This window comes from Neopsephotus bourkii, unplaced genomic scaffold (assembly GCF_033783945.1).
Source record: "Neopsephotus bourkii isolate Nb327-2 ecotype Australia unplaced genomic scaffold, CSIRO-AGI_Nbou_v1 NB_107, whole genome shotgun sequence".
Lineage (NCBI taxonomy): Eukaryota > Metazoa > Chordata > Aves > Psittaciformes > Psittacidae > Neopsephotus > Neopsephotus bourkii.
Genome location: NW_026900624.1, coordinates 7417834 through 7442674, shown reverse-complemented (window position 1 = coordinate 7442674; position 24841 = coordinate 7417834). Strand labels below are relative to the sequence as shown.

The 24841-nt window shown below is 38.9% G+C and overlaps 1 protein-coding gene across 5 annotated transcripts; it reads left to right on the top strand.

Moving 5' to 3' along the window:
* The first annotated feature begins 4340 nt into the window (after window positions 1-4340).
* On the top strand, window positions 4341-24814 carry LOC133215277 (patatin-like phospholipase domain-containing protein 2). 5 transcript variants are annotated; one of them, XM_061359241.1, is made up of 10 exons: window positions 4341-4578; window positions 9359-9591; window positions 10342-10407; window positions 13290-13499; window positions 14585-14645; window positions 16717-16932; window positions 17875-18007; window positions 19185-19301; window positions 21654-21774; window positions 22472-22600. In XM_061359241.1, exons 1-9 carry the CDS (start codon window positions 4392-4394, stop codon window positions 21757-21759), a joined length of 1329 nt encoding a protein of 442 aa, XP_061215225.1. In that variant the 5' UTR covers window positions 4341-4391; the 3' UTR covers window positions 21760-21774; window positions 22472-22600. The 5 variants fall into 5 exon arrangements, 3 of the variants coding, with proteins under 3 accessions (XP_061215225.1, XP_061215215.1, XP_061215198.1); XM_061359231.1 differs by having other exon boundaries at window positions 21633-21774; XR_009726366.1 differs by lacking the exon at window positions 21654-21774 and adding an exon at window positions 23734-24814 and having other exon boundaries at window positions 4350-4578; window positions 22472-23428.
* The last annotated feature ends 27 nt before the right edge of the window (window positions 24815-24841 follow it).

The following is a 24841-nucleotide window of genomic DNA, read 5'->3' as shown; positions in this document are numbered from 1 at the left end:
AAATCAATCTCCCCCAGAATGCTCTATGTAAAGTGAGAGATCAGTGATTACTAATGAATCCCTGGAAGTTGAAAGATCAGAGAAAACATTTTCTGTTTCCAGGCAGGGCTCAGCAATTGTCTCTTGGAGCTCATATCCCTTTCTTTCTGGTGAGAGAAATTCTCATCAGATTTTGAAGACTGGCCAAGATCTCAGACCTGATGACTTGCCCCCTGTCCAGGAGAGCTCTCATTACCTCCCACTGGTGCTCTATCCTCTGTGGTTCCTTTTCCTATAAATTATAAGCCTTCTGTTAGCCTAGTACTTAAATGGTACCTTTCTTCTAAGGAGTTGAAGGCACTTTAAGTGCACAATCAGTTTTTCATTTCTTTTACAATAGATTTGATTTAAACTCTATTTAAGGAAAATGTCATGCTTATGTAATAACTAACACAGTATCTAAATGGAAAGGATTAAGAGGTAAGATGTTTGTGGTTATATGATAGGATAGATGACAAAACTTGAATTTGTCATGTTTATTTTATTTCTGTCATAGCACATAATGGGTTTGGGTTGATGTCTATTTACAGAAGGTTGTAAGCGGCATACAGGTTTCCTGGTAGATTGTATACCCATGAAGCTATATTTGATTTTCATCATGGGGCCTTTCAGGCCTTGCTTCATATTCCTGGAGTTACAGTGAAATGATTACAGACGAGATTCAGTAAAGGGTTTAGGATATGCCTACAACATAGATTGTCTACAACACAGTAAAGTAGTGATACTTAAGATAAACAGGACAATCTTCAAACTGCATATTGTACAACCATAGTAGGGTTAGTTGGTAGTACTTGTGATGAGGTTGCATCAGCTTTCTCAGATGTCCCAGATTTTAGAGGTAGCTCCATGATCTTTATCCTAAACGGCTTCTGCAGGGCAGCTAAACCTGTAATTGGATTTAAATGAATAAATTGAAAAATGTGAAGGAAAAAAAGAGAAGGAAATAAGGTATTAGAACAGGTTTTGGGAGGAAGGACCATTATCTTTATAGACCTGAAGATAAAAGGGAGATGAAATAGACAGTGATTAGCCAAAGGTTCAGTGTTTCAAACCAATCTAACTTTTTGATGAGACAGCTGCTTTTTCTGGGAAGGGAAATGGGATCCCTTCTGCATATATGCACCTCAGCTGATTTGCTTTTCTTGCATCAGAAACTATTCGCTAAACTGGAGATAATGTGGAGAAGAAATAGCAAGATCTGTCAGGGAGCATCCCAAGTGTATAAAAAACAGGCACTGAAAAAAGGGGAGTCCAGTGCAGGGATCAAACTTGGTGTTTTGTACTGTGAAATTGCAGTACATTAAAAAAAAAAAAAAATATCTAAGCTGAGTGGGGAAGGACCTGTATTTATCAGCTGATCCTAATATAAGTAATCAGAATCAGCGATTCAGATTCCCTAGCAAAGACTGTGTAACAGCCTAGTGAAAGTCCATTTGAAGGACTTGGTGCAGAACTGGTCAGAGAGCATTTGCAGCAGCTTTCTCACGAGAGGAAGCTATGGGGGCTCAGGTCCCCAAGTGCCACAGAATGGGGATTGGCAGGGAATAAGGCTTATCACTCAAACAGCATCAGGGAAACATATAGATACTAGTGTAAAAGGACAAATTGCAAGAGAAGATAGTTGTGAACTGGCCATGCATAATTTTGAGGTGGAAAAAAGACTCCTCCTAACTGTTAAAGAAACGAAGCTCAGGAACTGCCTCCTAATAACAGTTTAGGGGTACAAAATTTTTTAAACGGGTTGATCTCAACTGGCAAAATTGAAATTAGCCCTGAAAAAGCTGTCGATGGGATAATGCTCTGAAAATCCCCTGCTCCCCTGCTATTTAGTTGCTCTCCCTGACAAAACTCTGGAGGTGTTGAGAAATGTCCTTTTCTGAATACCTCAGTGTCCCTTTTCCAAAAAACATGTATTAAAAAATGCATGTCTTTCTCTCCTGCACTTAAGCTCTGAGTAAACAGCATGAGAGTATATGTGGAGAGAATATAAAATACAGCAGAGCTGGCCCTTTGAAAAAGTATCAGAAAAGACAGAGGTCACAGTCACCTTTCAAATGAAATAGGACTCTTCCAGGAAGCATGGGATATGGTTTCATCTCCCTTTTCAGCTCCTTCCTTCCCTGTAAGCTGAAATCGGTTCAAGTCTCACACCTTCGTCTTTTCTAAATAAAGAAAAGCACTCAAGTGGCAAGGCAGGATTGGGATCAGAACACTCACCGTTCTGCTCATTGAAATTAGATGTTGAATGGATGAAGATGCATGGCCTAAAAAGACAGAGGTGGCTAGAGAGCTAAGTTAGATGTGGGAAAACTGAAAGTATGCTCAGTGTTTGTGGTGCTCACTTAGAGGCAGAATCTCAAGTTTCTTATTGTAGTGTTTTGTGCGATGCTTGCTCCCTGGTAAAACTATCCAGTGATTGCTTAGTACAACTTCAACTTGAATCCTGCTCTATCTTCCTGGCAATGTGCTTTATTTAAATAAAAAGTTGCACAACACAGGCTCTCCTAGGTGTATTTGGAAAATATGAGCTCCTCTTGGACTCTTTTGAGATGTTTTTAAATCTCATTGTTAGGATATGATGGTGCATGCAAGTAGCTGAAAAGGTTTTCTGCAGTCCTGAGTGAGGCACTTAAATTCTAGAGGATTTCAGTCATGATGTTCTCTGGGTTGGTTTGGGGTTTTTTTATATAGCCCAGATCTAGGGAGCTCCCCAACGAGCAAGGTAATTGTTGTGAATTCCCTTCTGAGCGACTCAATCTCCACCAGCAGTACAGCAAGAGCATAATGAAAACTCTTGGATTTGTGGTGATGGAGAGGGGTCACATCAGTTCCTCTCGCAACTTTTAGAGGAAACTAGCAACTGTTACAGGGAGCTAAACCCTACCTGGCCTTGTTCAGATTAATTTGACTTCCAGAGGACTGGAGCAAGGAAACATTTAGGGCACATCTCTGGCCTGCAATGCGGCACTCCACAGAAATACGTGAACTAGAGGAGAGGAAAATCATGTGCATGATGGCATTGCTACACTGACGTAGAGAAGTCAGGGTTCATCGACACCAACACAGCACTTCCTTCATCATACAAGCATATTATGTATCAAATACAGATCTCACACATGCTGTACTAATAAATGGATGTGCGTGTTTGCAGCCAAGCTAGGCATTGTGATGAGGCACTCCATTAAGCAGTTCTGTGAAGACAATTGCAAGTGATATTAATCAGTTGGTGCCAGTCACTCTGTCAGTGTCCTTCAGATTTTCTGGAGGTCTTCTTGTGCTTAAGGATGCCATTATAAGACCTCCAAAAGCCCGTCAGCACCTGATCAGTGCTTGGTTTTGATGGATCAGATAGCTGGGTGCTATTGAAACCCTGTTGGGTGACACTGCTCTAGGCTTCAGATGGCATTCAGCTATTCAGTTACTTCTGTCTGTAAAATGTTGATAGAACATCAGCACAGAACTGTGTAAATTAATGATCTGAGATACTCAGAAAAAAAAAAAGCAGATCATCATGTAACCATCCCTTTTTCAGCCTGGTATTATAATTAATTTTCTTCACTATCACTGCTGGATTATTAACCAGTGCTTGCTTTTACAGGAAATACATATGATCGTACATGCTAGCATGACAGCCCTTTGAGCCTTCCGATGATCAGGCGAAGTGCTAAACCCGCACCTCCCGCTGCCGGCAATCACTGTGGGAGCTGGGCCGTGTCTCGCTGCCGCTCCGTGACCGGAACCGGCAGAGCCAGCTCTTTCTTATCTCAAGATTAACGGGCGCGTTTCAGCGTTACAACCCGGCTGCCAGACTCTTATTACCTGACCCAGTTTGGGCCCTGTTTGGCGGGCTACGGCTGTGGGTAGGGGGTGCAGGACAAGCTCCGCGGGACCGATTGATTCGTTCTGGAGCGGGGACAAGCTGTGGCTCGGAGGGTCTGTGAGGCCGCAGGGCCGCCCTGGGCGAAGCGGCTGAGAGCAGTGAGGCGATTAACGGGGCTGAGGGAAGCTGAGGCGGCTGGCGGGGGGAGACGGGACTGAGGGGAATGAAGAAGGTGTGCGGACTGAGGAGGCAGACGGGGGCCACAGTCGCTCTGACGAGGGAAAGAGCGGGGGGAGGCGGAGCTTTATCTTCATCTGCGCTTGGATTAGCTGGGGCGTCTTGGGCCACTGGGCGCGGGGCGAACGTGAGCGCACGATTGGTTGCTGCGCCGGCCGGCGGCGCTGGGTGCGGCCGCCGCGTAGGGCGGAGGGACGGTTCTGTCGGGCGTGCCGCAGTCGCTCGGCAGCGGACGGTGCTAGGAAGCTCGGTTGGCGTTAGCGGCGCATCCGCCGCTCCTCTCCCGCCGGTGACGATGTTGGACCGCGAGGGCGGCTGGAGCGTCTCGTTCGCCGGCTGCGGCTTCCTGGGTGTCTACCACATCGGCGCCGCCACCTGCCTGCAGGAGCGCGCACCGCACGTCATCCGCGACGCTCGGCGCATCTACGGCGCCTCCGCCGGCGCGCTCGCCGGCGCCGTGCTCGTCGGAGGCGGCTCTCTGGGTCAGCGGGGGTGCCCGGTTGTACCGCGGGTTGGGGGGGGGGGGGGGGAAGGAGCGGAGGGAAAGGGGGTTAGGCGGTCGCGGTATGCTGCGGGAGCCGGCAGGTGGGTCAGGCCGGCGGCGGGGGCCGGCTATGGCACGGCCCCGGGAGAGCCTCGGACCGCTGGCGCTGCGGGCTGGCAGGGACGGCCGCAGGGTCGGCGGGGCTTCCCTCCATTTCCTTTCCAGTTCCTTTCCAGTTCCTCCCTTCCTCTAGCTTTCTTGTTTTCTGCCTCCAGAGAGGAACCTGAAACGTTAGACCTGAACCGGTTATCTGTCCCTGTAGATGCCGGGCTGTCTGTTTTGATCCGTTCCCTTACGTCTCAATCTGTTACCTCTGTATAAAATACTCATAAATCATGAGTTTCCTTGAGGGCAGGAGAAGAGGCAGGTGGTAAAGTTTGCGTGTCTGCACTGCGGGTGGATATTTTGCAACCTCCCGGGCTTAAGAAATGATTTTGACAGTGCCTCAGCTGATTTCAACACTTGCATAGTCAAATGATGGAGTTTACTACTCCGGGTACCAGGGAAGATGTGTGTCCCTCTAAGGAGTGCCTGTGCTCTTGGCTTTGAACAAGTTGTGGCTGGAGTTGCACATACCAGGGTTGATGACAACTGCTCTTACCTTAGTGTGAAGTGGAGGAATTAAAAGCTGTTAGGAAGTAGCTGGATCCTAACAGCTGTCAAAGCAAATGGACTAGCCCTACCATCAGTTTGAAACAAAATACTTGCACTTTACTGGGAAATAATGCATCTGTTCTATAGTCACCTTTGCATATGAAGTTTCAGTTAGCTTTAACTTGCTGCTTCTTAAAGCTTCACCTTTCTTGGGGTAAGGCTAAGATAGATAAGGTCAGGGCTTAGGTTAGCTTTAACACGCTTTTCCTTTTTAATCCATGTGCAGTGTGTATTGCATAGCTCACTTCGGTATATGATTAGAAACAGTGATTGGTTAAAATCACTGATTGTAATTGTGGTTTAAGTAATAGAGTTGATCTGGTTTTGAATTTATACAGGATAAAAGATGTTAGTTTGCAGCTAAACACAATCCTTCTTGTGATAAGCACTTATTTTCTAGCAGTAGGAAAAGTATACCTTGCTTTTATCCATTTAGGGTTCATGAGAACCTAAATATCCATTTGTCTGGTGAATCAGACACGACAGACGTTAAAGCAAGCTTGATACGAGTAAAATATCTAGGTGTTCAGGATGGTGACTGGAATGCAGTTATGAAGTAGATGAAATCTGAAAATGGTTTTCCTTTTCAACCAAAGAAATCCATTGACTAAAAGCTTGTCTAGCTCATTACTCAACACTGACCAGTTTTGATAATGGTACCCTTAACAGATTTAGAAGTAGAAGATTTTGTAAATTCACATTTCATTTTATTTACAGAAGGACAACGAGTACTTACTTTGAATTTGGGGAGGGGTTAGGCTTAGCTTTTATATTTCTGAGGGAACAATTCAGTGACTAAACCAAACAGAACTTGGTATGTGCGAGAGGATAATGCTGTGAAATGCTTGTCCCTGCTGCTTAGCCACTGATCTCCACTGCATGTGCTTAATTTTGTCAAAGCTTTAGCAGTAAACTTGTGCTACTTGAGCTTTTTAGTTTGCTTGCTGTAATGTACTAACATAACGCAACTGAGCCTAACACCAGCTTTTAAAACGTACCTTATTTAGCCACAATAACTATTTTTTGAACATACCCAATTTTAAGTTGTAACTCATTGTAAATGATTTAAGAAAGAAGCCGCTTTAAATATTTGAAGTGTTCTTAAGCACAAAAAATGTAAATTATTTACCTAAAAGCATGTATTATTAACAGCTTTTAAAATTTTTAGCATTTTAGTACCTGCGACTTGCAGACTTCAAATTATTCCGTTGTCTTTCCCTTCTTGTATGCCAATTGAGATTTTTTTTTTGCTTTTCTCTAATAGAATATCTGAAATCTGTGAATCCATGTAAATTCATCCAACTAAGAAAATATTCCCATGTTTATTGTCTATCTTTTTAGCTTTTTTTCTCTTTTTTAGAGTTTGTGTGAAATCAGAGGATTGTAAATAGGCTCTAAAGAAACACCATGTTGTAATGATTAATTTCATTAGTTCATATTGTATGCCTCCCTTACATCGATGCACTTTAATATGCAGTATTTATTTTGAAGTTGTTGTTGTAAGTCATAGAATCATAAAATAGTTTGGGATGTGTTTTCACAGTTGCATTTCACTGTGGAAAGACAGAGCCAGACTCTTCTCTGAGATGGGTGATGGAAGACGAGAGGCAACAAGCACAAGCGGGAGCATGGCAAATTCTGATTAGGTATAAGGAAAAGAAAATTACCGTAAGAGTGATAAAATGATGGAACAGGTGCCCTTAGAGGTTGTGGCATCTCCATCCTTGGAGGTGTTCAAGACTTGATTGAATTCAGCCCCGAGTTAGCACACTTGTTGGTGCAAGCTGACCATGTATGTGTATAGTTGAACAGGGCTTTTGATTAAAATTGACACACATCTTTCATCTTTGTGTTTGATATTACCTGTTGGATAGGCAAACTGAGAGTCTGTAGAATTTAAAGTTTGAGTAAATGTAAACATCAGCCACCCAGTGGCATGGGGAAATGTGCTTTTCCAAACTGAGGAAGAAGTACTCTTTACTGAATTTGGTGGAAGGTAGAGGGAGGAGCTTAGAGGAAGCTGTTCTTTTGAGAATGAAGTACATTCCAGGCTATTCTAAACTGGAACTGTTAAGGTGCACTCCTTTGTTGGATCTTCCCTATGGATGTCCTGGAGATCTGGTATTTCCGTGGTAATGTGGCCATCCATTCTAGTGGGGCGCTAAAGAGAGCAGGTTTGGGAGGGGCTCTAAATATGATGTCAGGTTTTACTCTGTGGGAAACAAGCTAACAATTATTTAGCCATTGAGAAAAGAAGTAGAAAGACAACAAGAAACAGTTCACATTTAATAGGAGCGTTAATTTCTTTAGCACTCATGTGTTACAAAACCTAAAATCCCAGTCTGTGAGCTTTTAGCCCTCTGTCCCTTTCTGAGAAGATCCCATTTTGTAATACAGCAGCCTAAGAGGTAACTATTTTAGTCCTGTTGAAGAAGGAAGTGAGAAGGAAAATAGGTTGGAATAATTCAACGAACTTAAAGCAGTAATGATCAGCTTTTAAAATTTTCAGTGATAGGTAGTTATTTTCTGAAAGGAAGTTAAAATGAGAGTTCAGATTTAAACTGTTAAAGGTCGTAAGTTTTGCTGCCTTTAATGGGTATGTAAAATGAGCTGATACTTCCTGATGTTTTTTACAGTGAGGTAAATAATCACAAGACAAGGCTAGTAGAGGGCACTGGTTTAGTTTGGTTTTCAGTGAAAACAGGCCTGCAGTGCAAATGATTGAAAATGTTACCATACTTTAAACTTAAGTAATAGCTTGAGCTTCAATTTGACAGGATGCTAGCTAGAAAAACAGGATCAAGACCTGTCGGAGAAGTGAGAGCATGTGTATTTGCTCATGTGTCCATGCATCCACTGCTCTTGGTCTGTTTGTGGGGTTTTTTTGTGCCTAGAAGATTGAACATTGCTAAACCCCAAGACTTAAGCAGGATTATTTCCAGTGCAGTGCTCACATTCAGCTTGGTAAGTTGCATCCTCTCCATTCTAGAAGGAGTCTGTGTAAGTTAAAATAAAGCAAGTTCTGAAAATAGATGAGCTTGCAGCATATCAGGCAGGTTAATGACCTGTTACTTTGACCTTCCTCTTTCCTTTACCAAGTTGACAACCTTATCAGGGAATTTCCTAAAAGTATGCCCTGGAGAAAGAGCATTAAAAATTCAAACAAAACATTGCAGGTGGATGAACTGCTGTTCTTGCTATGACTAGGTGTGTGGTTGTTAAAATGATTTTAGTGTCCTTCAGGAACAATCGTGTCTTCTGTATGGGTTTTGTTTAGTTCCCAAATGCTGATTTAATTGAAGAAAAAAAAAATTGTCTGTTGCATATTGGTAAGAATGCACCTATTTAGGTGGAGACCTGTGTGTGAGATGCTACAGATACCATCCACATTCCTTGCCTTACTGCTTTAAAATCTTCCTCCTGATGTTCCTTGCAATAAATCCACCTTTAATGTTCCCTTTGTGTTTGTATTTAAATGAAGATAAATGCTGCTCTGAAACCTTGAGTTTGGTTAAAGTCCAACAAGTGTTACTAGCTGTGACAAACCCCTGTGCTCTGCTTCTTCAGCAGACATACTGTGGACCTTAAATCTGTGCCTCATACACTCCAGGTTTTTATGGATGTTGTATATGGAATATTTCTGTGCATACATGTTTATGGAAGATAGATCACTCATCTTTGTTTTTTCTTATAGAATGTGTTTCTTGAATGAATAATTCCTGATGGAAACACTTTATATGGGTATTTTATACCTATACTTTACATATCTATTACTTTAAAGTAACTTAGTGGCTGGGTCTTTACCAGGAGTTCTGTTTAAAAGTCTCAAGTGACTGTTCTTCCCAAACCTCTTAAACTCTGTTAGAAAGTAGCGGACTGTTATTTTTGCTGTCAAAAAGTTCTTGAATTTTCATGCTAGCAGTCAGAGGGAAAAGTTGAAGCTCTTGATGTGCTTTATTACTGGAAATGTGGGGTTTGGTTTTTTGTATTCTTTTTTCTTTGACATACTTCCTGTTCTTAAATAAATGTGTTTTGTTGTTTTGTGGGGGTTTTTTTTTTTTCAGCTCAAGCTTGTGCAGATGTCTTGGCATTAGCCAAAGAAGCTAGAAAGCGAAATCTTGGTCCTCTTCATCCGTCCTTTAATGTGATGAAGATAATAAGAGATGGACTGATGAGAAATCTTCCAGAAAACACTCACCAGTTGTCATCAGGCAGACTGTGTATTTCACTGACCAGAGTATCAGATGGTAAAAATGCATTGATATCTAATTTTAACTCTAAAGAAGAAGTTGTCCAGGTATGTTTATTTTTGCCAACTTTTAAAAGTTTCTGTAATTTTAACATCATCTATTGGATTTCCATTTTAAACGGTTTAGGGTATTGTGACTTTGCAGTATATTAAAGGTGAATTCACGTTTCCTTACACTGTATTAATTTACTAGTTTTTCCAGCCAGTGTATCTGTGAACTGTTGGAGTAAATACAAGGGATCAGTCATAGAAAGAATAAATGTCTTTGAAGTTCAGTGTATCTAATGAAATACATTCTTCACGAATTAGATTTATTTTTTTTAAGGTAATTCTTACAAAAGCAGCAATCAAAAAGCAGACAAAAATGGGACTTTAACATTCTTATTATCAGTTACAAAGCTAGCTTAATATGATTCCTGAATGTTGCTAATTGTGTCTCCAGTCAGTTACTTTGATTACTCAAATAATGTATAGCTTGAGTGATCGGTCACAAACTTTGCCTTCCTGATTAGCATCTCCAGAAGTGGTCTTTTAGTGAGTCTTGACATTTTTTTTTGGATGGAGTGTGATTACATTCTAAAAAAGAAATGTTGGAATACCCTCGCCCTTTTTAAAATAATGCTTTGTAATAGCCTTTCCTCTCTCCCCCACTTTTTTTTATTCAAATGTACTTGCTGGGGATTTTTTTTTTATGCTTGCTCAATTGTTTTTGCTAAAGATCTAAAGAGAGAAAGATAAATTATAATTTCAATAATAGAACAGTTACTACTTAATTCATATGATCTCATTTTCCTACAGGCTTTAATCTGTAGTTCCTTTGTCCCTATTTATTGTGGCCTAATTCCACCATCATTTAGAGGTGTGGTAAGTCTCTATTGTTAATATTAAAAAATAGTTCTAGCCATTCTAAAAATATTAAAAGACAATGTGTATGGGGTTTTTTGTTATCCTACTGTAAAATAAATACCTTCATCGTAGCTTCTAGTCCTGTAGCTGTGTGTTGCAACTTCTCAAAAAAAGCAAGGAAACACTAAATATGTGGATGATTTGTATGTATATTTCTTCTCCACCCTGCAAAATGCAGAGACACCATGCTGTCCCTTCCTGCCCCCATCAATCTGTTGCTTTCTGATGCAGTAATTAAAAGAGGATATTCTAAAGCAGCAAATATTTAACTTAAGGATAAATATTTTTTGAAGGAAGTGATGCTTATTCACCTCCTCAGATTTATAGGAAGGATCACTTATGCTTGTCTGTTCGTTTAAAAAAAATGACATTTTGTAAGACAGTGTCCTGATTTTGGCTGGGGTAGTGGTTAGACCATGACAGATAGTTTATTGTGTACCTTTGTGTTCTTGCTGTAGGTATATCTGCCTTTAAAACAGGATTAAAGTTCAGTTAGATATAAACAGAACTTTTAATGTCTCTGTCATTTGTATTTAGTGTAAGAATGGTTGCTTTATGAAGGTGAAGTGTCAGCATGTTTGTTCTATTACATTACAGGAACTGTTGGTTAAAAACCTCTTAATACTTCATGGCTATACTGGGGTTTCTAAAATCCCACATTAAAGGGGCAACAACTGCAGAAAAGTTAGTGTAGTTTGTTGTAGGAGTTCTGATTAACAAGTCTGGAAGCAGACATACATGTTACAGTGTTGTATTAACATGCATTTGCTTTTCTTCCAACTTTGGTGTTTCTGACACAAGGAAGTGGAAGAATATGGAAAGAAAATTCAAAACATCTTCAAGAGTGGTTGATTAAAAACTGTTTTTAAGGCAATTTGGAAGTTCTGAAAGATCAAGGATAGACATAAATGTATTTTCTTCTTCATGCTGAAATTTAAGCAAAAGTGATTAGAGCTGTATAGGGATTTTTCTTTATCTGTACTTTTAAACCTTGTATGTCTCCTTAAACTCCTCCAGATTAAAGGTGTTATGAAAACAGGACGTTGGACTCAATCCAGGGTTTAGGTGGATCCAGGCTAATCTGGCTATTCAGTTCTTGACACCAGGCAACAATGTTATTTTAAAAGGCTTAGTTCAGAGTACAAAAACATACAAGTGATGCTTTATTTGGTCCTATTTTGAGGGATGGAAGGAAAGGATCATTTTTTCCTTCTGATATTTGCAGTTTTGATCTGATTTTAATATTTAGGAGGCATTTTGGATGTAACTTTATAAGAACACCACAGTGGAATATGTTTGCCATGATTCCTTCAGGGTTTAAACACAGTAAAATGTCAAGGGTGTAAACTCTGTAGCATCTTGCTGTTTACTGGATTGGTGCTTCAGGCATGTATGCTTTAAAACCAAAAGATAGAAGGATAACTCTCAATAGGTATATGTAACTATCAGCTGTGAAACTTTTGGGTGTGATGGGTTTTGTTTTGTTTTGTGGTTTTTTTTTAACCCTTTCAAATACAGCAGTGGTTTTTAGATTTCAAAATTACTAGGGGGAAGAGATAGGCAGATACTCCAAGTAATTAAAGCCTTTTACCTCAGTAGAACAGTGACTCAGTTGTATACTTACAGCTTTTAATTATTTCATGAGAAGGCTGTGTGCTGTGTCTCCTCCTTTGACAAACCTGTTGTGTTGTACTTGGAACTTCCACTAAGGACTTGGTGATTGCATGTGTACTTTAGTGATTGCATTACACACCTATAGGAAGTTTGTCAGTGGCAGCTTGCTGGTGGATCTAGAGTGTTCAGGAAAGCTGCCAGGTAAGAATGGGCTGCTCTACAAGAATATTTTGGATAAATTGCTCTGAACTGTCATCTTCCTAATTCCTGATTTGTTTCTCAGAATGGTGGGGGAGCGAGTTTCAAGGTAGATAAAACTGATAATCCAAGTTGCTCCTGCTCAGATCACCTATTCTGTAAACATTTACATTTTACAAGGACCTATGGGTCATGTCTGTTGCCTGGTTAGGAAGAAGGGAAGTGCAGCCACTAAACCAGCAAAGCTTGTGCTCTTTTGCCACTGTCAGACCAAACTAGCTCTGGCTTGTTTGACCCCACTGGAAACATGGATGTTGTGAGTGAATGGAGATGTTTTCAGCCACAGCAGCTGCTCCACTATAGATTAGTTGCCCTGATACAGAACTCTTCAGTTCTTTGATCTTAAAATGTCTGAGATGGTGAGGCACTGACACTACAAAAGTGGGCAGTCCAGCATAAAGGAGACAAAAGCATAATCTGTAACAGCTTCTGAATTTGCACTCAAAGCAGGATAGATATCCATGAACGTTGGCAAGGTTTCTGAAGCATTATCTGCCTTTTACATGTAGTTTCTTTAAGTCCAAATGTGCTTTTATATCAAATTCTAATTGCTGAGAGTAAGTTACTCTTATTCCAACTGAATGGTTTAGCAGCACAGAACTTTAGCTTTGAAAGATAGAGCTATTATTTTACATGTATTTTTTTCTGAAGTACTGCCCTGTTAGCTCTTCAGTTGGTGCTGCTCTCATGTGAGGAAAAGGAGACACTTCCACTATTTTTTCTCTACATGTTGTGTAGGATTATGATCTTTGAAATGGACTTCCTCTTTCTTAAACATGCAGAAATATCCCAAATATAGTATTTTGGGGCTATCTTTGGAACTATAGGTAGCAATGTGTTATAATTGGCATTAGAGGCAGGTTACTCTCTGTTGTTGCAGTCTTAAATACTACTTAATTCTTGCATGGGAAATATGCTAGTTGAAATTTTAAGCCTTTGAGACTTCTTATTTCTGTTAATTTTTGTAGCGCTATGTGGATGGAGGAATCAGTGACAACTTACCTCAATATGAATCAAAGAATACCATCACAGTTTCGCCTTTTGCTGGGGAGTGTGATATCTGTCCAAAGGGGAATTCTGCCAGCTTCCATGAAATGAATGTGACCAACACCAGCATTCAGTTCAGTTTGGGGAACCTTTATCGTTTAACACAAGCGCTCTTTCCACCAGAACCTAAGGTAAATCACTGCCTTCATGTCATCACTAAAGCATCTTTCCATATAAAAAGCCCTGCTTTTGCAGAAAGCAGCAGTAATCTTAGCATTTCATTTAGTCATATAAACTTTTTTTGTGACATTTCTTGTTCCTATTTTTTTTATCCAGTCTCCTTATTTTTAGTCTCACTTGGACTGCAAATGCACGTCCTGCTATTGGCTTTCAGTACATGATTCTAGCATGATATCAACATTGGTAAATTAGTACCTGTTAGTTTGTGGTCCTTTCATGTTTACCTGCTAACCAGGTGCTTCAGAACTTAGAAGTTCTAAAGCTTTGTGGTTTCGTGAAGTTCTCAGTCAGTGCTTCACACAGGCAAGTTGCCATTAAACTTGGCTAAGTGCTATTAATTGCAGATCTGATGAGGGAAATGCTCATTAATTGCTGTTGTGGAAGCTGAAAATAAAGCAAGCAGACCTTGTGAATTGGATTGGGATATACTGCAGAGGAGAATTAATGTTCCTGACTGCTACAGATGTTTGGGTTTATTTTAATTAAGGGCTTTTGACCACTTGGAGAAAAGTATTAAATTCAACTTGTGTAGGTTTTAATTCTCTTTTTATGTTTATTTTCTTCTGTCTAGGAGTACTGTGTAGGTGAGCTAGTGTTGCATCTTGTGAAAGATGTTTTCATGTGGAAGATTAAGTCTGAGTTTGAGCATGAGAATTGCACAGCTGACTTTTCATAGTTTTGGAAAGTGGGAAGCAGGGGCATTGGCATACTCCAAGCCACCCTATCTCACTGTTGCTTGCATCTGCTGAAAAGCTAGTCAATGAAACAGAAGGACAGGAAATCTTGCAAACTGTCTGAATGCTATCCTTTTGGGTCAACAATTCAGTGTGTCTGTAATAGCTGAAAGTAAGTTCATGTATGCATGATCCAATATGCATAGATATATTAACCAGGATCTGTTGAATTACAGCAATTGTTCATGTAATATTTCTTAAAAGAATGGAAGGTGAATGGAAGTGGCTTTTCATTCTGCAAACTGTTTATCTTAAGTTGCTTCTCCTTTTATTTGCCTGACTCATTTACCCTGTGCTTGCAGGTACTAGGAGAGATCTGTGAGCAAGGATATTCAGATGCTCTTAAATTCTTGAAAGAGAATGGTATGTTACACTTGTGGATTATTACTGATGGTGTGGTCTTAACCTGAGCTTACAAAAAAAATAAAAGGGTGGGGGGGGGGGTTATGTAGCTAAGAACAAGCTAGGTCTGAGGTTTTCGAAGGGATCATGGTTAAGTTTATTTCTTGTAGAAATCACACAGTTGTAGTAACTATTCACTTGAGGTAAGCTGTGCTGATGCACAGAAACTGAATTTGTGTACAGTGAATATTAAGGTATTGTTAAGTAAAATTACCAAAGATTTCCAATTCTAGGGAAGTCATTATTATTTTTTTCTGTGCTAGTCATGAAGGATAGGAATAAGGTATTGTTTCCCACTCCTGTGAAACCTCTATTGTTGTAATACCTCCTGTCTGCTATCAGCCAAGTGAATTTCTAGGTAAAGCCTAGCCAGTCTAAAACTGGATAACAATATAAACTCAATCACAGACAAATTCTTATTTTGTATCATGATATACTTTAGAAGAAGACCACTTGTAATGCGACAGTTGTTGGGACACAAATAATTCTGGGAAGAAGACTTGAAGGTTGCTATGTTCCACTCTTAGAATTCTAGTAACATATTTTGTGTTAATATGTTAATGGTCTGCACACTTTGAGACAAACAAGTTAAAGACAGTAGCTTGATATTGGCACGAAGTTAACCATGTGTTAAATATGCCTAATCCCTGTAGTCTGGTTGGAGAAGCAAATGGGTACTAGGTCAGTTTCGAGGAATGAAAATGTAAGTATGATGTTTGCACTATTGCAGATAGTATCAGCTGCGGTACTGTAATGCAGTCAGATTGATGTGCTCACTGCTTATACTCTGTTATAACTAAACATTAAATATTTAAGTTTCTTGGAATAATTTTCTTAAAGAATGTCACAGTTCTGCTTAAGAGTTTGATTTTCAAGTAATAGTATTAAGTATTAACGAGAATGTCCTGCTTTATACCTTTTACTAGGTGATTCAAAGCACAAGCTATACAAAGAGCATATAATTTGTGTTTGTCTGTGCTAAGATGGGTTTTGTTTGAAACCCATAAGTTTCCTGCGCGTATGTTTCCATCTGACACTAATACTTGAGATACCTTGCATCTCCTCCTTGGAGGAGGAGCTGTCCTCTCCCCCATTCCTCTGTGTATTGCACTACTGTCCTTTTCACACTACTGATCCTGTGATCACCTTTGTTCTTATTCTGCTGCAGATTTATCTTGCTTCAGGCTTAGTCAGTGATAACTATAACCTTTTCAAACTCTTCATTATACGTCTCTTTTCTTGTTATTTCAACTGTAGAAGTTAATTTTCCCCCTAATCTGTAGCACTTCAGATAACTTTTTTATTTTTTTCCTAAATTCTTTGTATGTTCTTTTGACATTTGTTTTTTAGGAATAGTTGTAAGTAGGATACAGATTCTGTTGTATGTAGGTATGCATCCCAATAAAATTTGGTAGCTTTTGAGTCTAAAGAACTTCATAATGACTTTCTGGAAACCAAAGATAAATACCCTTCTGTGTTTTTCGTTTGTGCTCATTATCTAGTGCTTGTTTCTAAGGAAATTACCAGTTCTATTTCCTACATGGCATCAGTTTTGCAAGGCAAACAGTGTTCATTTAGATCTGTACTTTGGATATATATTGTATCCTACTCAGTTTCCTCCTCCACCCTGTTTTAGCAATGCCTTGAAGGACTCGCATGATACCTGCCACATCAAATTTCCCAAACGTCTAATGTGTTTTAGGTGTATTCTTTCAAATAAATATTAAATCAGTTTTCCTCCTCTCATTTTGAATTATTTGCTTTCTTACTGTAAAACAACTCCATAAATGACTGTATATTTCCAGTGCTGTTCCAGTTAATTGTTCACTTTCTCGTTTCTTTAGAACCTGTTTGAAAGTAAGACCTAAATATGCAAAAGAGTATTCATCAGTGTGATCAAACATTTGTGGGATTATAACAGCAAGTGTATTTGATGTTGGGTGGATTATGTTCCCTTGGGGTAGGCCTTTGTACAGAAGGTACTCTGAAGTCCTGCAGATCAAGCCTAAGTGGAAGCCCTTGACTCTTTCAGGTATTCTGAATGACTCAATTTATATCCACTTGTCCTTCACGAAAAGAAGTCCTCATGAGGCTGCGCAGCACATTGACCGTACAAAGAAAAAAGTACTGACAGAAAATAATGGAGTAGAAACTTCAAAAATGGAAGCACTCAGTGACCAGCTGAAGCAAAATCCTTGGCCTTTGGAGAAGAGCATATTTGAAAGTCTACCTCCTAGACTCCGTAAAGGTGCATGCTTGAGAGTGTTTCCTGCAACTATGAATGGCAAATTTTGATTGATTTATTTTTTTTCCCTGCTTTCTCTTACAATTTTCTTAAGATGCTTTAATTTAATAATTGTCTGTGATATTAGACTAGTTCAATCAAAAAAAAAGTTCTTTATTTATTAAATGTGAACATGTACATTTTTGGTTTAGATTGAAGCAGGAAGAAGGAGCTACTTTCAGCACTGCAGAGTTGTGAATTGAATTCTCATTTGGTTTTGAATAAACTTTTTATGTGCACAGTATTTTTGTAAGCGTATATTTAACACCAAAGTTGAACGCCAGATCCAAATGCTAGTTGTCCCCATCTCATTTTTAAAACAGACTTCTGTAGATTTCCAATTCTCTGTTTTTCCTGTCTTTTTAATGAGCTGTTAATAGACTGGAACCGCATCTGATATTTCTTTAACTTTCACCTGCATTTTTTTTGTGGATGCTGATTGGTATTTACGAGATCTGAAACTTGTCAGTCTAGTGACCCAGGAGAATAAAATTTGGAGTTCATTTCTTACAACTGTGTGTAACAACTGGAATATGCACAACTCTGGGATTTAAGCAAAGTCCTTAGAGTTACTGAATCTCTAAAAAGACAGGAATGCTATCTAAAATACAGAAGTATTTTTGGAGAGGTGAACTTAACATCCTCTTACATCCTCTTATTATAAATTAATTCTTAGACTTACTGTTTAAAAGTTCTGGGTAATGCCTTTTATCCCTGTGGTATGAGTCTGTGTTTCTTGTATTTTATAATAGCATAGAGAAGGTTTAAGGAGATTAATTCTTCCATTTTCTGTCTGAGCCCTATTCAATAACACTTTATAATTTTGACTGAAGATTGCCAAACTTTGAATTATTTAAACTGTTTTCAAATAGTCTAACATCTTTTTCAAAAATAATTATTATTAAGCACTGCAGGAAGCTTGCAAAGAACAGAATGGATTCTACGCTCAGTTCTCTAAGCTCTTCCCTATGCGAGTGATATCCTATCTGATGCTACCATATACACTACCAGTGGAGTCTGCTTACTCCGTTGCTTTACGGTAAGAAGCCACTTATAGAATTATTATACTTTTGGAAATTTACTCATTGAAAGTTAATTCAGTGTTATAGGCATTCTGGTACTCTAAAATTCCAAGTGGCAACTGTCCAGAGGCTCTTATTTCTACCTACATGATGGATCCTCTGAAAGTCTGTATAGTCTAAGGCTAGACAAATAAACAAATTGCTCTTATTAACAGCAGCTGTCTTGTAATTGTTCAAAAGAAGCACCCTTATTTGTATTTCCAGAAGCACAATTTTATTACTGTTAGTATATTCTGCAGTGGTATTTGAACTCTATCCAGATAGTTCATGTGCTTCAGCTTCTTTCTAAAGGCAGGAGTGAAATTCAGCGTTTACTTACAATATAAATTTTCTTACCAGGTTTGTTTAGGTTGACGGAAAGTTGTGCTCTTGAAACAGACTTAACTTCATGCCTTTTGTTTCTCATAAATGAGAAATTACAGTAAATGAATGTGCCATGAATCCCAGGCTTTGTGCTTGCTCAAGACAATTCCAGTCCTTGAGCAGTACATGTCATTAATGTCTTTAGAAAATACTAAAAAAATCAAATGCTCTGTAAATGGAGCCACGTAGAAGTCCAGTGATTTTATTTTATTTTTTATTTTAGTGTGCCATATCTGTGCTATTTTGTGGTGGATGGGAGGAAGCAAGTTTCAACAGAGTTTTTATGTGGGTTTTTTCCCCTCTGGTGTTAAGTGACTTCAGTTAATAGCTTCATAAGGAAAAAAGTACATTTGTGACATAGTTCTGTTTCTGCCTGCTATTTGTTCTTCTATTGTGCTTTTTTTTTTTTTTTGTTCTTCCTTCCTCATCCACCTAACGTTAAACTGATCAGAAAATTCCTACTGCAGAGAAAGAGGTCTCAGAGAGAGGAGTATTTTGCAGGCTTCCTAAACGTTGGTCACAGGGTGTGGAATGCACATATACTGGTCAGCTACTCAGCAGATCAGAGATGAATGGTCTGTGCTGCCCGTTTTAGCTTGTAGAGAAGATTGGGCTAGGTGGGAATTAACGGGAGGTTGGGAGGACCTGGAGACTTTGGTGGGGGCTTAACTTGGGGAAATAAAAGCTGTGGGGGTGTTTTTTGAGGTTGTATGTAAGAATACAATGTGAATTAGACCTACTGCTTACATATCAACTTGGTTTTGATTGTAGATTAGTAAACTGGTTTCCTGACATGCCTGCTGATATTCGATGGATGCAAGAACAACTTTGTCAGATTGCTGCTACAGTTTATTCCCAGGCTAAAAGCAAGCTGTTCTGTATATCCAGGTAAAGTGGAGGGCTGCTGCATGCAAATTATGCATTTTTATAACTGCTTTCTGTTTTATCAGAGCTTCAACAAGTTTCTCTCTTAAAACAGGGTTTAATCATTTTCTCAAAGGTAACACAGAACAGTTCTCTCTGCTTCTCATCCTTAGCATTGTTTCTGAAGTGTATTTTTCTGGTGTTTCTTGTTTATAACTGATGAACGGCTGCTACATGCTGTAGATGAAGAACTGCTTGCCTATTGGTAGGTTTACGGTTTTGGGGGGTAGAAATGGGTTATAGAGCAGGCATTGGACTGAGAACAGAGACCTTGTTTCTTCTGCTCCACAGTACCTGGAGCAATCAGAAAGAAAAGAAGAAGAAAAGGTGGCCCAAGATGTTCTAAATCAGCTGTAGCGTGTAGGAACTGGAAAACATTGGGAGAAAGACTACGTTCTTAGGAATCTGGACAGGAAAGATTGTAAGTTAAAAAGTAGATTAATATGAAGGACAGTCTTGTAAAATAGTTGGGAAGAATTAAAATAAGACATGTGGAAACCAATTTTAGGAACCTCTGTTTCTGTAGAAGAGGAACCTCCACTTGAACCTAGTTGTAAGTGGGTTCATTATGCTTCTCTTGCCAAGCTTGTCTGAGATTTAGCCTTTTAGACTTTTTACTTCTGTAAAGTTTTGTAGCACTATGTGAATGGAGGAATCAGTGACAACTCACTTCAGTTATGAATCTAAAAATACCATTACAGTTTTTCTTTTTCATGGGGAGTGTAGCATTTGCCTAAGGAGCTCTGTAGACTTTCACACATTGAATTCAGATACTCAGATTTTCTTGCTATAAATGGACTTGTTGCTGGAACACAATTACACAGGTGTTTCAGAGCACTGCTCTGTATAGCAAGTAGAGAAACGTAAACTCTCTTTAAGGTCCAAATGCTTATAAATAGGAAATCTCCTAAGATTTGGTCTGAGAAACATATGAACTACTTTGTAAATCCTACCTTACTGTAATTTTTCTGATGATTGTCTCAATGCCTGCAGTTGCTAGGTAGGAGGTAGAAGGGGAAGAGAAATTAGCCTGAGAAGCTATTAGGATTGAACATAATTCTTAAATTCTTAATAAAAGCTTCCAAGAGATAGCTGTAGCACTGGAGACTCATAAATGCAGCAGTTACTTCAGTTAAAGCATTGCCATGTTTTACATACAGCATGTTCTTAAATTACAATGAAAAATACATTTTTCTTTGAGCCAGGAGTCCTTGAGCTTTTGTTTTCCCGTTCTTAGTAACAAAGATAAGGAGGAAGATGAAAGATACTCTTTCTACCCCTGGCAGTGCTATACAGTGAACCATTAGAAGTGCAGGATTGATATGTCTGAGAACTGCTTGGTCCTACTTCCTTATAAAAAGCTTTGCCAGGTTCTAGATGAGCATTCTGAAAGATCCAATTGATAAGCTTCATCCCTTAGAAGTACAGAGTAGTCAAACTTACTGTTAAAGGCTCTAGCTTAAGGGAAAACTTAATGAGGATGAAGCTTGGGTCTCCTTCCCCCTTTGGAAGTATTAGATGCTAGCTTTCATATTAGGTTTCTTTTTATAATACTCAGTTTTATCCAGAATTCAGAAACATTTAATTCCTGTGTACAAATAGCCTCTCTTCTCCCTTGCTGAAATCCATTAAAGCCTTTCTGTATATAACACTACTCAGAGGCCAGCTCTCTGAGCAAAAATGTAATCCTTGGTACGTATATTCACTATCATCTGACTGTCATCTCTTCATTTATTTGATACCACATGTAATCCAGTGTCTACTTTTTTCTTTCTCAGTATTTCTGATTTCTTTCCACAAGAAATATGTGTATAGTCATCTTCCTGCTTTTACCCTTACTGATCAGCTTCTTGATGTTGCTCATACTCCAGTCTTACCAACTGTGAGGCTCTACATCTGAAACAGGCATTTGGAAGGCACAATATCACAAGGCTGTGCTATATCTAACCTCCAAAAGGGGTCATTGAGTCATGATGAACCAGAAACATTGTTTCTCTTGTGGAAAGAGAAGCTCTTGGCCTTAAATAGAACTTGGTGGTCATTGCTTTTCCTGTGTTCTTTTATGGTATCTTCAAAGGTATCTTCACTAAACTCTTTACATTCTCAGGCTTCAAAGTTTTCTAAGCCTTCTTTTAAGTAGGTTTTCTCTTCAGGTAGAGAGGTCCCAAGACTCTGTAGAATCCTACATTGTATTCTACAGGTGGGCTGTTTGTGGGCTTATACTTAGTTTCAGCATCCGCCAAGAACTTATGCTGCTTTTGAAGAAAGTAACCTCTACACAACTTTTTTTCCAAGCTTTTCCCCTTATGTCATCAGATCTAGCTTCTGTTTTGGAATCAGACTTAAATATCATGAAAATTTGAGGTGTTTATGGTTTGAAAATCCTTTTAGGAAACAAAACCTGATGGATGGTATCTTCTAGTGCACCTAAACTCAGGTATGGAAAGTGGTGTTGAAGTGTGTGTTGCCAGTTGGGGGGGGAGGGGGGGGTGTGTGCATGAGAGGGGGCATTGCAGGTTGTTACAGGAAAGTTTAAAGAAAAAAACTTGTTTGTTCTTGGTGACAACTTCAGTTTCTTGTTTTTCAAATTGAAAAATTTACCTGGTGATTCAGGTGCTGGTGTAGAGTGTAGAAAATTTCTGTTCCAGGTGGGTGGTAATTGGCTGACAGTAAAGTTGAATGCAGAGATGGCACTTGAGAAGCTGAACAGTGCTTGCTTCTCAACTTGTAAACGTTGAGAATATTCTTGTTAATTTTCAGTTAGTGCTGTGATTGGTAAATCAGCAAATATTCCAAGTGGGTAGCTGGGAAGGGGGAGATAGGACTAATTAAGAGGTAATGTACAAACTGGGTCTACCCTTCTGAGCTCATCAGAATAGTGTGTATTCAAATGTAAGTATTTTATGCTTACCTCTGAGGACAAGACATAGAGTTGCACCTATGATGGTTTCAAGATCCTTTTCCTGTTGTCCCATATCCTAATACATTAAATTGCATTTAAAATTAACCATTTTTCTCTAGCCTTCTTCCTTATATGAAGATTCCCTGTAAGACATCTGAACAGTAATAAAAATAGTAACTGAAACACTAATAATCTTTCTTTTTCTTTTTTTCTTTTTTTTTTTTTTTAACAGGAAAGACAAATACACATCACTAAGAAAATGTCAAACTGTTCCATCTACTATGGAATTTCATTCTTCATACTGCCACCTTAAAATGCCTCACTCTTCTGCAGACCTTGAAACCTGGCTCTGGGAATCTTCAAGCTTCGTGCACTCAGTTATGAAAAATGCTTCTGCTAATGTACAGGAGCATTCAGACATAAACTCCTATCCTAATTTGCCCCCAAATCCTGATGAGTCTGGGTTGGAAATAGATTTTGACTCTTCCTCAGAGTCAAGTTTCCAAACTGCTCCAGAGTATTAATTTGGAAGTACCTTCCAGAGTTTCCAAAATTCCATTTTGGCAGAGAAATTTTTTCCCTAAAGAACTAAAGATCACTTTGATTATGCCAGTAAGTCTTGGAAAATTTGTTTACAGCTTCCTGACAAATCTGCCTTGGAAATCCTGTTGTTGTAAGGATTATAAAAACAGTGGCTGCTATACTAAGAAACAGACTACAGTTCTGTCAAAGCACCAGCTCAATCAACTGTAGAAGACATGTAGTAAACAGTGTTTCTCTGGAAATAAGTTATTTTAAAATCTACTTTCAGAATAAAAATGTAAATTCTGTAAACAGATATAGACAAACAGGCACGGATAACAAAACCTTTTTAAAAATATAATTCTTAACAATAGTATGTGTTAGCATTAATTTTATAGCACTTAAAATTTGACTTTGACTACATAAAGGGAAATACACAAAGGAGCTTTTTAGTGGCCTCCAGTGTCCATTTGCCTTATATTTAAACATACTGTTGTGTTCACTGAAAAAATTGTCTGCATGAGATACTGTAGGAACAGTAATATTCTAGGTTACTGTATGTATTCCATAGTTCACATTACTTCTCCTCTATGGCTCTTTCCCTCTTCAAATACTTCAAGGGAAAAAGACATAGGAAATGGGATGCATTCCCCTGAAGTGTAAACAGGTATAGTTTCAGTGATTTTTTATTTTTTTTTAATATAAGAACTTAATACTTGACTAAGTATTGAAAAGTAAGTAAAATAGTGACTGATTAGTAGTAAGCAGTAATCTGAGAAGGGTGTTAAACTTCACAGAAGAAAATCACAAAAGAAATCAGCTTATAGCAAATGGGGAATGATATTTAGGTCTCATCTCTTAATTGCTGCCCAATCATTCACAATTTATTCGCCTTCTCCCCCACCCACACCGACTTATGGTTTGTTTTTTTTTTTCTTCCCTTCTTTCACTCTTTCCTCTTGCTAAAGGAAGGAAGAAAAAAAGGGTCCCTGCTGTCTCAGTGGGGTATGATAGCCCAGTGGAAGTTTTCCAAGACCAGTTGTTATAGAAAGCAAATGTGTAAGACTTGGTGGGAGTATCGGTATCCAGGGAGCTGTGCAAAGTTGTCAGATAATGGGCTGAAAGTCAGCCAAATCTGTATTTAGTTGATGAGCATTTTACACACTTTGCACTACAATGGTTCTGCATGATTTTAATAAAGACAGCACATTAGTGCATGAATACAGCAGGAGAAGTAAATAACGGCTAAGATGAACCACTCTCTTCATGTTTTGTTACCATGGACAGTTTTTTTTCAAGTAGAAGGAATCAACAATGGGTTAAAAATGGAGTTTGTGTATGTGTTTGGGGGTAGGCTTGCAACATTGGGAACCTTCTCATTGAAGAACATGAACTGTGTGCAAGTTGGGTGCAGCCCAGGGAAGAGACTGCAGATGCTTGCTGGAAATAGCTTGTACAAGAAGTGGCAATGATGTTGAGACACTTGGGAGAGGGAACTTTGGAGTCTGAGCTTTGGGATCCAGAACTCTATCAAATAGCAAAATGTAGCATTTTTGAGTTGGACCAGCCTTTAAGCAGTTTCCGAGTTGTGATATCCTTAAGCTTGAAGTCCTAAATTTAGCAACATTATGATTGATTTTAGAATGGTGGGGGAGAGGGGAAAAAGTGTCAAGCTGTCTGTTTCCCTACCACAAAGGGATGGTATTTTTACTTCAGCTCTTTTGTTAATTTCTTCTGTGTACGTTTATCTGTCTTTTCAAATTTGCAAGGAAAGTTTGAAATGTTACTCTGACTACAATTAAAATACACAAATTCTGTTTTATATTGTCTTCGTTTATAACTTCAAAACTTTCTGTAATTTAATAATGTTCTGCAAAATGTTGGTTTTACCAGTGCGTGTTAGAATTAAGGCAGGAATGCCGAGTTTTCCTTCTTTTGTGTGTTGGAAGAGTTCTATTACCTACATATAAATCAACTATAACCACTTGTCCTGCTGTGCACAGCTCCAGTTTTGTCTCCTTTTTCTAAAATAAAAAGACAATCTCTTCTATTACCGTGTTCTCTGAGGTTTCTTGCCTAC

Bases quoted from the DNA above. Each gene is read 5' to 3' on its own strand.
- LOC133215277 (XM_061359214.1), top strand. From the start codon at position 4,392: ATGTTGGACCGCGAGGGCGGCTGGAGCGTCTCGTTCGCCGGCTGCGGC. The intron at 4,579-9,358 runs GTCAGCGGGGGT...TTTTTTTTTCAG, and splicing joins CGTCGGAGGCGGCTCTCTGG to CTCAAGCTTGTGCAGATGTC. The intron at 14,646-16,716 runs GTATGTTACACT...TGACTCTTTCAG, and splicing joins TAAATTCTTGAAAGAGAATG to GTATTCTGAATGACTCAATT.